The 12702-nt window shown below is 55.8% G+C and overlaps 1 protein-coding gene across 1 annotated transcript; it reads left to right on the top strand.

Annotated features, from left to right (window-relative positions):
• On the top strand, positions 1 to 10260 carry BCAT2 (branched chain amino acid transaminase 2). Its single transcript, XM_059381608.1, has 11 exons — positions 1 to 110; positions 3729 to 3803; positions 4164 to 4367; positions 6496 to 6606; positions 6700 to 6819; positions 6913 to 7076; positions 8088 to 8230; positions 8402 to 8487; positions 8724 to 8864; positions 8940 to 9014; positions 9820 to 10260. The coding sequence occupies exons 1-11, from the start codon at positions 87 to 89 to the stop codon at positions 9856 to 9858; spliced, it is 1182 nt and encodes a 393-aa protein (XP_059237591.1). The 5' UTR covers positions 1 to 86; the 3' UTR covers positions 9859 to 10260.
• Positions 10261 to 12702: the final 2442 nt, after the last annotated feature.

Here is a 12702-nt window from a genome sequence, read left to right on the forward strand (position 1 = left end):
CGGGAGGGGGCGTGAGCGGGGCGGGGCCGGAACGTCTTTCTCCCGGGCCGCGCCCCGGGCGGGCACAGTTACCCGCCGCACCGACCATGGCCGCAGCCGCACTGGGACAGGTGGGTTCGCGGCCCGGGACCGGGAAAACGGGAGAGGAGGTGGGGAGGCGGGGGAGGCCCACTTCCGGGTGGACCACTAGCTCCCGGCCCCGTCCGGCTTCGCGCCCCCGGCGCTCGGGTTCCGCTGCGGAGCGCCGAGAAGGAGGGGGTCTTTTGGAGAGGAGCACGAGGCTTTAAGGGCGAGGGAGGTGGAGGGAGGTAGTTGGTGGGACGGGGCCACCAGCGGGAGGTGCGAGGGAAACACGGAAGAGGGTTCAGTAATGGGACAGGCTGGGGCCGGTGGGGGTTAAGGAGGGGGTAACCGCCAGCCTGTGGGGGCGCCGGGGTAAGACGCCCCGAACTTCTGGGGTGGGATGAAGGCGCGGATCTCAGGTCCGGACTGGGAGTTGGACCCACGGCCCGGTTCTCTTGAACAAGAAGTTAAGATGTATGCGGACTGTCCCTGCAAGCTCTCCTCCAGAGCTGCGCATCAGCGTTCCAGCTTCCCGCTGTCCCAGAGATGGGTCCTCCCGGTCCCTTCTGACCCCGAAGAGGTCGACCCGCAGAGTTTCGGAGAGTGGGGTTTTACAGCACAGTTTCTCCGCGAGGAAGGAAACGCTAACAGCTCGCAGAAGGGATCTGTACAGCCGTGCCCGGCGGCACCATCCCACTAGGAAAAGGGGTGTTCGCGTCCTGTTCCGCTCCTGCCCCGCCCCGGGACTCCTGCCCCAGCTTGATCGAGAGCAGGGCCCATTGTTACTGTTCTGAGTTTTGGGGTGACTGACGCTGGGCTATCCCTGGGACCATCTGGGCTCTGATGGTGCCACTCCGGGGCGGCGGTGGGAGAGTCCCTGGCAGTTTGGTGGAGTCTTCAGCTGCTGTGAGGCAGTCTTGGTCTGCGATGGGAGAGTCCTGGGTTATCATGGGACAGATCTACTTGTGATGGGATCGGTCCTGGGCCATGATGAGGACAGTTTGGGGCTTTGACTGGGACTGTTTGGAGCTGTAATAGGGACATTCCCCGGCTGAGACAAAGGATAGCACTGCATTACCAGGGGGACCCTTCCTGGGCTGTGATGGGGGCACAGTCCTGAAGCATGAAGGGCAGTGCTGAGCTATGCAAAGACAGTGCTGGGCTCTGATGGTCACATCCCTGTTGAGAGGACACCCCTGGATTGTGCTGGGGACAGTCCTAGGCTGTAATGAGACCCCAGGAGGTTCCATCACGTTGCAGAGCCCTACTTTGTGCCTGTCCCCTTCCCTCTCCCCTTCCCTGTTTTTTAATTCAGCCCTTTTTTTTTTTTTTTTTAATTCCGCCCAATCTTTTCACACTCTTTGTCCCAGTAGCCGGTTTACCATCCCCTGGACCCAATCCCATGGCATGGGGTGTCAGATGGTAGAGCCCCTTCCCAGAGCTGAGGTGAGACTCCCCCCCCACACCCCTACAGAAATGTCCTGGAAGGATAAAGTCAGCTTCTTCCAGGGCAAGAGGGTCTTGATGGCCAGGGGGACCTCCCAAGTGCGTGGTGGCCATTGCTGATTGTCAACATGGGCACTGCCTGGCTCTTTCTCTCTGCCCCGTGGGTGTGTTTTTCTGTCTCTCCCTTCTCTATCTCTTGGATATACTCTGTCTCTAAGCATCCCTGAGTTAGTTTCTTTCCAGGTGTTGGCATCGCTCTGTCTCTTTGTCTTTCCTCCTTTCTCTGGGTCTCCTTTCACTTTGTGCTCTCGCCTGAAGGCTGGTCTTTGTCTATTTACTTTCTCCTCCCTCAGCCTCTCTGTATCTCACCCTTGGCATTTGTCTAGATTTCTCCAGACTTGACTTAACCTGAGTTTGTCTCCTAATCTGTCTCTTGTATCAGTTTCTCTTTATGATCATATCTGCTTTGGCATCTTGTGTTCTTGATTTCTGTTCTCAGTTTTGTTTCCTTTTTTTTTTTTTTTTTTTTTAATTTTATTTTTAAGTAATCCCTCCACCCAACCCGGGGCTCGAACTCAGGACCCTGAGATCAAGACTCACCTGCTCTTCCAACTGAGCCAGCTACGCACCCGCCTCGGTTGTGTTTTCTATTTCTATGTCTATTTGTTTTCTCATTCTTGCTTTTCTCTCCCCCCGCCCCTTTTTCTTTTCCCCCATTCTGGCTTTTCCTGAGCGTTGCTCTCCTGCCCAGATACTGGCTGTCTGCCCTGGGTGTCTATCCTTTCTCTGTGCTCTGGGTCTCACTGCCAGAGTTGTGTGTGCTACACGGCGCCACCTAGAGGCCATGCCGCGGACCCACACTCTCATCCGCCCAGAAGCCCTTGGGCCCTGCACTATGGGGAACCACACCTCAGACTTCACGCTCCACAGACCGCATCGGCCCATGACTCACCTACTGACCGGTGACCGCTGCCATTCATGTTGGTTCTCGCTGACTGGTGTCTGCTCGCCCAGCTCACAGGGCAGGAAATGGCTCGGCTGTTCTGTCTGCACCAGCCTCAGGACCCAGCTGCTTTCCTGCCGGGCTGGGAAAGAGGTGTTGTGAGGTCAAAGAATACTCTCATGGACAGACAGACTGGCTCTCCCTTGTTTGTCTCAGGCAGGCCACAGATGTTTCTGAGCAGGGTCTTTGTTAATGACTAGGATCACACCCCAGGTCCATGGGGCTGCCTCTCAGCCCTGGGATCTGAAGGGAATTGGGAGTCACTGGTGTCCAAGGTATGGGGCTGGGAGCTTAGGTAATCTGAGCCCAGTTGGTCTAATATCCTGAAAGAATAAGGACTTGGACTCGTGGATCTGAGACAGAAGGGGCTGGGGGCCTGGACTCCTGAGTCTGAGAGAGGAGGGACTGGGGACTGATGATCTGGGTCTGAGGGAAGAAGGGCTCGGGGCCTGGACTCCTGGGTCTGAGGGAGGAGGAGGCCAGAGGTCTGGACAGCAGGGTCTGAGGGACGAGGGGGCTGGGGGCCTGGACTCCTGGGTCTGAGAAAGGTGGGACCGGGGACTGATCTCCTGAGTCTGAGGGACGAGGGGGCTGGGGGCCTGGACTCCTGGGTCTGAGAAAGGTGGGACCAGGGACTGATCTCCTGAGTCTTAGGAAAGAAGGGCTGGGGCCTGGGTTCCTGGGTCTGAGGGAGGATGAGGTCAGAGGTCTGGACTCCTAGGTCTGAGGGAAGAGGGGGACAGGGGCCCAGCTTCTGGGTTCAGGGGAAATATGGCCTCTACATTCCTCACTTTTCTAATTCTTATCAGGATTTGGGTCCCCGGGGTAGGCCTTCACTTACCTGTGCACTGTGCCTCGCTGTCTTCTGTCTGAGCTGATCTCAGGGCTGGGGCCAAAGTTCCCAGGGGTGGGAGGTGCCTGTGTTTGACTTTGCCCTGGCTGGGAGGCAATGGGAGCTGATTCAGCCCTTGCTGGGGATTGTCCTTGTGAGGACAGGGAGGGGGCTTAGCCTCCTTCAGACTTTCTCCCACAAAGAGAAAGGGGAGTGGACTTGTCCAGGAACACATGGTCCATCTAGAATGCACTGGGCCTTGGACAGACCAGGGCAGATGGGCCTCCCAAGTGTATGGTGGCAAAGTGCAGGTGCACCAGGGTCCCTTGCTTTCTCTACCTTTCCTGGCCTCACTGCTTTTCTTACTTTTGTCCCCATCCCCAGATTTGGGCCCGAAAACTCCTCCCTGCCTCTTGGCTTCTGTGTGGCCCCAGAAGATATGCCTCATCTAACTTCAAGGTGAATGGAGGGGAATGTACTTTTGGATCTCAAGATGGGACTGGGGCCAGAACTGCTGGGCCTGAGTGGGGGAGGGGGTGGGGGTTCAGGACTCTTAGGTTTGAGGAAGGGGTGGGCAGCTGGATTTTGGGCATCTCCAAAAGGGTCCAGGGTCCAAAGGTGAAGGTGTTTGGCAATGGGGTCCTACTAGTCTGCTGTAAGGCTGTGGGAGAGATGAGATAGGGTATGTCCCAGAAACCTCTGGGGCTACAGGTCTTTTTCGTCTTTGGCTCTTAGCCCCAGAGGTTCATGGGAGTTGTAGTTTTTCAATTTGAAGTTGCGACCGGATTTCAGGATGCTTGGGTCCCCGTCTTTTCTCAGGCTGCAGACCTGCAGCTGGAAATGACGCAGGAGCCTCACCAGAAGCCTGACCCCAGCAAGCCCCTGGTGTTTGGGAAGATATTCACTGACCACATGCTGGTGGTAGAATGGAAGGAGGAGAAGGGCTGGGGCCAGCCCCGTATCCAGCCCTTCCAGAACCTCATGCTGCACCCCGCCTGCTCTGGCCTCCACTACTCGATGCAGGCATGGCCCCAGCCTCCCTCCCCGTCTCTCTGCATCTCTTCCTCCTTGCTGTGTCTCTCGCTGAGTCTATTTTTTCCTGGGCGTGCGCACTTCGTGTGTTTCTTCTTGCTCAAGATATGTTCCCTGAGGTCTCTTGTGTTCCAGGCCCCTTGCAGTGGGATGCCGGGGTCCCCAAGAAGAGCAGACCCAGTTCTTCCCCTCGAAAACCCCATGTTCGGGTTATAGCCCCAGGCAGTTGTGCCCTGAGGGAGGCTGCTGAGGCATTGTGGGAGCCAGAGCAGGCACCAATCCCACCTCTAACTTGAAAGGTGGTAGGGTCTCTTTCAGCAAAGAAAGCATAGGGTGTCAGTGGGACAGGGAGCCACCAGTACAAAGACACAGTACAAAGGAGAGCCCGGTGTTTCAGGGAATTGGGTTGAACGTGATAGGGGAGGCTGAGGATGTCATCAGGGACCTCAGAGGGGCGGAGGGCTGGCACCTTGTCAGGAGGGCAGCCCCCTTTAGGGCACTGGGAGCCATGGAGGGCTCTGATGAAGCATGGAGCAGGTCAGCTCTGGCTGTAGTGACCCCCCTTAGGCTGATGGGAGGATGGGTTGGAGGGGAGAGCTGGAGCCAGAGCCGGGGGAGGGACAGAAGGAAGGGTCTGGCAGGCTGGACAAGATCAGGGAATGGAGGGCCAAGCATGGCGCCCAGAGGTGTGGGCAAGGTGACCAGCTAGGCCATGGGGCTGTCCCTCTGTGGGGACTCCTCTGGAGATCGGCTTTGCCGAACTGGCTGAGGGGCCTTTGAGGGAAGATATCTAGGAGGCATTCAGGTGACAACTCAAAGCTATGGCTAGAAGCAGAGTCTTCCTGAGGCAGCTTCCGTGCTGACAAGAATTTGGATGAACATGTTTCAGCCCTTGTAACCGGTTTGCAGTGTCAGCTCAGGAGGCTGAGATAAGAGGGACCAGATCCTGTGAGGCCTCCAAAGCCAAGGTCAACAACAGGCTGGGGGTGCAGATCAACTTCGTGGGATTTTTTAATTGTTGTTGTTGTTGTTTTTACCTTTACAAATGTTTTGGGGCACCTGGCTGCCTCGGGCAGTGGAAAATGTGACTCTTGATCTCGGGAGTCATCAGTTGGAACCCCACAAAGGCTGTAGAGAGGACTTTAAAAAATTTTTTTAAAGTTTTTATTATGGGAAATTTCAAACATAAAAATAGAATGATATATAAGCCCCCCACCACCACCCTGCTTCATCAGCGAGCACCTGCAGGTCCCCATCTGGACTCCCATCTTCGTGCCCCACCTTTCTTTAAGATTTTGAAGCAAACCCTGGACTTTTCTGTATTTCACCCATAGCAACTTCAGTGCTTCTCAAGAATGCAAGGAATCTTTAATTTTTTTTTATTTTAAAGATTTTTATTTATTTGTCAGCAAGAAAGAGAGCACAAGCAGGGGGAGCCGCAGGCAGAGAGAGAAGCAGGCTCCCCATTGAGCAAGGAGCCAGAGGTAGGGCTTTTTCCCAGGACCCTGGGATCATGACCTGAGTTGAAGGCAGACGCCTAACTGGCTGAGTCACCCAGATGCCCCAGGATTCTTTAAAAACAGAACTTGCAGGGGTACCTGGGTGGCTCAGTGGGTTAAAGCCTCTGCCTTCGGAGTCAGAGTCCTGGGATCAAGACCCTGGCGCGGGCTTTCTGCTCAGCGGGAAGCCTGCTTCCCCCCCTCTCTCTGCCTGCCTCTCTGCCTACTTGTGATTTCTGTCTGTCAAATAAATAAATAAAAATTTTTAAATAAATAAATAAAAGTATTTAAAAGGAAAAAAAACAAAAACAAAAAACAGAACTTGCATGCCATCGCTGTTCCGGAGAAATCGGACCAGTAACACGGAAGGGATTTAAGCAGGGTGATCCCTCCGCATCTCTGGGAGTGTGTCTCCTGTCTTCTGGTCTCTCTCTGTCCCTCTCTGTCTCTGACTTCTCCTCTTCCTCTCTGAGCTCAGCGGGTGATCTCTCTTCCAGTCTGTCTCTCCATCTGTGTCTCAGTCTTTGCGTATCAGACGCTGTTTCGGGATCTCTCCATGTGGCTCAGGGGTTCCCTGAGGTGGGGTTTGAGCTCCGTCCCCCACCCGCCCGTCCCCGCAGCTCTTCGAGGGCATGAAGGCGTTCAAAGGCAGCGACAAGCGCGTGCGCCTCTTCCGCCCCTGGCTCAACATGGACCGGATGCTGCGCTCAGCCCTGCGCCTCTGCCTGCCGGTGAGGGGCCCTGGCTGGCCCCAGGGAAGCAGGTTGGGGGGGGGGGGGGGGTAAGGGTGGGGGAGGGGGCTGACTCGTGGGAATCCTATCCAGGGTTTTGATAAGGTCGAGTTGCTCGAGTGTATCCGCCGGCTGGTGGAAGTGGACAAGGACTGGGTCCCTGAGGGCAAGGATACCAGCCTCTACATCCGGCCTGTGCTCATTGGAAACGAGGTGAGCTGTACTCCCTGACTTGGGGGGCGAGGGGGGGTTGGGTTTGGGGGCCTGGACTCCTGGGTCCCTGATGCCACCTTCCGCCCACCGCAGCCCTCCCTCGGCGTCACCCGCTCCTCGCAAGCGCTCCTGTTTGTCATACTCTGCCCCGTGGGCGCATACTTCCCCGGAGACGCCGTGGATCCTGTCTCCCTCCTGGCCGACCCAACCTTCATCAGGGCCTGGACAGGTGGGGTGGGTGACTACAAGCTGGGGGGGTAAGTAGTCCCTGCAGCAGTCCCTCCCCCAACCCTCCATATCCCCCTACTTGTCCGGGATGCTAGACATCCGAGACACTGGCTGTTGTGCTTCAGGTGTGGATCTGTGTCTTTTTTTTTTTTTTTTCAAGATTTTATTTATTTGACAGCCAGAGATCACAGATAGGCAGAGAGAGGAGGAAGGGAAGCAGGCTCCCTGCTGAGCAGAGAGCCTGATGCGGGGCTCAATCCCAGGACCCTGGGATCATGACCTGAGCCTAAGGCAGAGGCTTTAACCTACTGAGCCACCCAGGTGCCCCTGGATCTGTGTCTTTGGATGTCAGTTGCCCTTCCTGTCTTGTTTCACGTGGCTGGGGACAGCTCTGCTTGCCCTTGGGAATGGGATGCTGTTGGCACTGTGGTGGGGGTGCCAGGGGAGGCTGTACTAAGTGCTGTGGACACATTGGCTCAGAATTTGGCCGGGGGAGCATAAAAGTCAGTGGAGAAACCCTGATTGGTCACCCGGGAAGCCGTCAGAAATGAAGTTTATTCTTAGCTCATCGGTGTCTCCCCTGAGCACGGAGGCTCAGCCAGCACCCCGCCCTCCCAACTCCAACACGCAGCTCTCCTAGTCCCCTGGGCCTCCAGTGACCACCATGCTCTGTGGGGGCTTCCTGTGGAAAGCCAGGAACCTTGGCTCAGCAGGGCAGGGAGGGTACCCCCCCAGGTGATCCAGGCAGGAGGTGGAGTGACGGTGTGTAGGGGATACCAAGTGTGGCCCCAGCTGGGAGATTCATACGGGTCCTTTCCACACACCTCCCTTGTGAGGCTCCCAGCGAAGCTGGGGACACAGATGAATCAGGTGTGGGCCCTGCCTTCCAGGGGCTCCCAGGCTAGAGGGCGCCCCAGTACCCAGAGCCCCGGGTGCTGTGATGGAAATGGCTGGGGCACTGCTCACTGTGATGGGGAGTGAGCCCTCAAGTGAGTCTGAGGGAGGAGCCGTTCCTGGTCAATCACGCTGCTCTCTGCCAGGAATTACGGGCCCACCGTGTTGGTGCAGCAGGAGGCGAAAAAGAGGGGTTGTGAACAGGTGCTCTGGCTCTATGGGCCTGACCACCAGCTCACCGAGGTGGGCACCATGAACATCTTCATCTACTGGACCCACGAGGATGGGGGTGAGCCCTTCCGTGACATCCCCCTCCCCCCCGGAAGTGGGTCTATCATAACTCCTAGCTGGCTGTGGGGGATGGGGGTGGGGTGGGGGGTGGGTTTGGGTGGTCTCTAAGAAGATGGGCGGGTGTGCCCGAGGGCATGAGGTAACCCTCCAGCCCTTGAACTTGCCCCAGTGCTGGAACTGGTGACCCCCCCTCTGGACGGTGTCATCTTGCCCGGAGTCGTCAGACAGAGTCTGCTGGACCTGGCTAGGACCTGGGTGAGGGCGCCGTGTCCGTGGCTGGAATGATGGGCTACTGCCGGGGGCGGGGCGGGGGGCGGGCGCAGAACTTCAGGAGGCTCCAGAGGGGGCTGTGACACCCCATCAGCACGTCTCTACTCCTGCTTCTCTCTGGGTGTCTGTCTCCTCGGGTGTCTTTGTCCCCGTGCCCTGGGAGGACGAGGCAGGGCTCTGCGGTGGGGGCTGGTCCTGGGCTCACGGGAATCGCCCGGCAGGGTGAGTTCCGGGTGGCAGAGCGGAAGATCACCATGAAGGAGTTGTCTCGGGCGCTGGAGGAGAGGCGGGTCCGGGAAGTCTTTGGCTCTGGCACCGCTTGCCAGGTCTGCCCTGTGAACCAAATCTTGTACCAAGGCAAGGTGAGGTGGGGCTGCCTTCGGAAACGGGAGGGAAGAAGAGGGGTTTCCCGGTCCTCACGGCATGGTCTTCTCCAGCATTTGCACATTCCCACCATGGAAAACGGGCCTGAGCTTATCCTCCGCTTCCTGAAGGAGCTGAAGGCGATCCAGGTGAGATGCACCGGCTAGGACGTGGGCTGGATGGGTTTGCTCCCCGGGAAGTTGCCGTCCCAGGAGCCTTTGGACTGGGAGCCCTCCTGCCCCGCAGTCCTAAGAGCCAATAGGCCCCTGCCGTGGGCCTCTGGGCCCCAGACCGAGTCACTCTTCCTTTCCTGGGAACCTCTAAATGGTGACTCGAGAAATCCCCTTCCCTCCGCCCCTGTGGCTCATGGGTGTCCTTGCGGTGGGGACCCCTTCCCAGGGACCCGTGGGAGTTCGGGCCGGAAGCTCCGCGGGGAGCCCGTAGAGCCCTGGGCTTTCCCTTTGGCCTGAGAAATTTCCTTCCGCAAGTCCCTGGACCCTCGTGCCCCTCTGTGGCCCAGGAGTATTACCTCTCATAAGCCTCCGGAGGTGTTTCCATACATCTCGGCCGAGGTATCTTTCATGAGAACCTGTGGACTCCTTTCCTTTCATTCGACCTAGAACTGCCTTTCCTGTGAGGTTCTCTAATGTCCTGCGCATCGGGACTTAGAACAACACCTCTCCTCACTCTCCGGGACATCTCAGCCGAAAACGACTCCTTTTCCACCGAAAGCCTTTCAGGCCTTCCAGTAACTCTTTGCAGAACTCCATCTCCCTTAAGCCTCTGCGCCCACTCGGCCACGGTTCCCCTTCCCTACCGCTTGCGGAAAGTGGACTACATTTCCCATGAGGTCCCGGGGCGCACATCCGCAACCATTTAGCCTGGGACGCCGCCGGGCTTTCTGGAAATTGCAGTGTGACTTTCCTCTGACACCTCGCTTCTGTTGTCCCTCAGTACGGAGCAGGAGCCCACGACTGGATGCTGCCAGTGTGACGCTAGAGACTTAGCCCTACCTCTTCCCGGATCCACCCCCACCTCCGCGGCATCTAGTCCTCCACGGGTCCTCCCCTCCCTACCAATGACTCACCTGAAGTGCAATATGAAATAAAAGGCCGGAGGCTGCCGGGACGCCTGGGTCTCTGGCGCCCCCACATGGTCTTGACACTCCCAAAGCCATAAGGGTCAGACCCAGGCGTCTAGGCCCCAGCCCCGCCTCTCAGATCTTGGGGGATTTGGGCTCCCCGCTGCTCCGTGTTGTGGGGTCAAGGATACACTTTGACCCGACCCAACTCGACTTCGCATCTCTCCGTTCTCGGACCGGATCTCCCGGTGCTGCTGTTGATTTTTTTTTTTCCTTTTGCTGCAATTTTGAAATAAATGCCAAAGAACAAGCCATTAACTGTTTTCTCCAATGATGCAACTCAGATGCTCTAGGGTTTTCACAGGCAATCCTTGTCCTGGGCCTTCTTTTTTTTCAAAGACCCAGTGACCTGGCGGGTTGTCTGATGTGGGAGATTTTCGCACCTCCTCACACCCTGAGTCGAGCCTCTTGCCTCCTCTACTTTCCCATCTTTGGGAAAGCCCCACTGGACATCCAGTCACTAGGCCAGATCCCTCCGGGCTGTACCCCTTTCTCCCCAAAGTCCATCACACTCAAGTCCTGTCCTCTGGGGCACCTGGGTGGCTCAGTTCTTAAGCTTCTCTGCCTTTGGCTCAGGTCGTGATCCTGGGGTCCTGGGATCGACCCCGAGCCAGCTCCCTGCTTGGCAGGAAGCCTGCTTCGCCATCTCCCACTCCCCCTGCTTGTGTTCCCACTCGCTGTATCTCTGTCTTTCAAATAAATAAAATCTAAAAACAAAAGCAAACAAAAAACCCCAGTCCTCCTGTGCCCAGCTCTGCCCTGTCTCCTCCTCTGTGTCCTCTCAGCCCCACTTCAACCCAGTTCTTGTCTTCTCCTGCCCGGACCCTTGCCCTACCTAGCCGGCTCTCTGCAGTCAGTCAGGCCCCCAAAGGGTATTTGTCCACCCAAAGCTGCCTCTGCTCACTCTTTTCCCAGGTTGTCCCAGCACCCACGGCCAATACTGCAGATAGTAGGCCCTGGTGGGTGAGCAGTGGGGCAGGATGCTTTACCCTTGGCTGAGAGTGAACATCAGAAGTTGTAAAACCTAGTCCCCGTTCCCTCCCTGTAGCATGCCTTGTGTCCCAACCTTGGCTCTTTCACACATACACTTTGTTTTTTTCTTTTTTAAAGATTTTATTTATTTGACAGAGATCACAAGTAGGCAGAAAGGCAGGCAGAGAGAGAGAGGAGGAGGAAGCAGGCTCCCTGCTGAGCAGAGATTTCCCCATGTGGGGCTCCATCCCAGGACCCTGGGATCATGACCTGAGCCAAAGGCACTGAGTCACCCACGCGCCCCCACACACATAATTTAATAATGGTCATGTGTAGCTATAGAAAGAGCCAGACCTTAGGACTGGGCTAATGTAGGAAAATGTTGGGGTTCAGAGCCGACAACCAAGGAAGAATTCTAGAGATATCTTTGGTGCAAAAGCTGATTTTACTTCAGCATGGGGATAGGATCTGTGGGCAGAAAGCTGTACTGGGGTCATGAGGAGTGGCCTGTTATATACTTCCAAGTTGGGAGGGGGTTAGGGATGATGTAAGTCTCTAAGAAATTTTGGAAGCAAGGTTTCCAAGAACCTGAGGGGGCTAACTATTGTTAGGAGAAGATCATTTATTACTGTCTAATAAAACCTCTGTCATGAGACCCTTTGGATGTATATCAGTGGGTCCTATGCTTGGGGGATGACAGTCAACATACATCTTGGGGGAGGGGCAGGTAGAGATAAGAGAAGTTTCCAAAGAAAAAAAATTTTTTTTTTAAAGATTTTGTTTGATTCTGTCAGAGAGAGAGAGTACACACAAGCAGGCAGAAAGGCAGGCAGAGAGAGAGGAGGAAGCAGGCTCCCTGCCGAGCAAGAAGCCCGATGCGGGACTCGATCCCAGGATCCCAGGATCCCAGGATCATGACCTGAGCTGAAGGCAGCGGCTTAACCAATTGAGCCACCCAGGCATTCCCCAAAGAAATTTTTATGTTAAAATGGATTGACAGGACCCTGGGGGTTCTGGATGGATAATGTTAAGGTAATTCGGCCTTTTGCACTTAGCAAAGTATTAACATGGAGGCAGCTGAGTTTCTAGAGGAATGTCATGCTTCCTGTTTCAAGGACTTGTCAATGGGCTGTAAGTGATAAGGAAATTGAATGTCTTTTGCCTTTGCATCCCACATTCGCAGGCATATCCATTCGATTGCAGGTGTAGAGACAAACGTGCCTCCGTTATCTGCTTGGTAGATAACCTGACTCCCTTTGTGACCCACGTGGGACTAGGACAGACACAGTCTGTCCAGCAGTTAGTTATCAGCTCTGGGACAAAATTCCAATTAGTGGATCACCATTGTCATCCCCTCTTATCTCCTTTTGTCAGTGATTGCTCAAGAGAAGGTCATGCACACTATGGGGATATTTGTGTGGTTGCCTCTGGGAAAGCTTTCTTCCCTCCATAAAAGAAATTCTGAAAGAAGACAACGTTTTCTTTTCTTCCCTCCCTTTGGCTGCGATAATCTGGAATTGTGATGCTTGGAGTGGCCGCAGCCATTTCACACCCAAGAGTGACACTGTCCACACACTGACTGCCAAACACACAGATGTCAGGTTCTCCAGCCATTAAGCCTGATTTCTAGGGATGCCTGGGTGGCTCAGTTGGTTAAGGGTCTGCCTTCGACTCAGGTCAAGATCCCAGGCTCCCTGACTTCTGCCTGCCGCTCCCTCTGTGCT

The sequence above is a fragment of the Mustela nigripes genome, chromosome 17 (assembly GCF_022355385.1).
Source record: "Mustela nigripes isolate SB6536 chromosome 17, MUSNIG.SB6536, whole genome shotgun sequence".
NCBI classification, from domain to species: domain Eukaryota; kingdom Metazoa; phylum Chordata; class Mammalia; order Carnivora; family Mustelidae; genus Mustela; species Mustela nigripes.

Coding starts and splice junctions, on each gene's coding strand:
- BCAT2 (XM_059381608.1), top strand. CDS start 87: ATGGCCGCAGCCGCACTGGGACAG. Junction 8,231..8,401: donor CTGGACCCACGAGGATGGGG/GTGAGCCCTTCC, acceptor AACTTGCCCCAG/TGCTGGAACTGGTGACCCCC. Junction 8,865..8,939: donor AAATCTTGTACCAAGGCAAG/GTGAGGTGGGGC, acceptor GGTCTTCTCCAG/CATTTGCACATTCCCACCAT.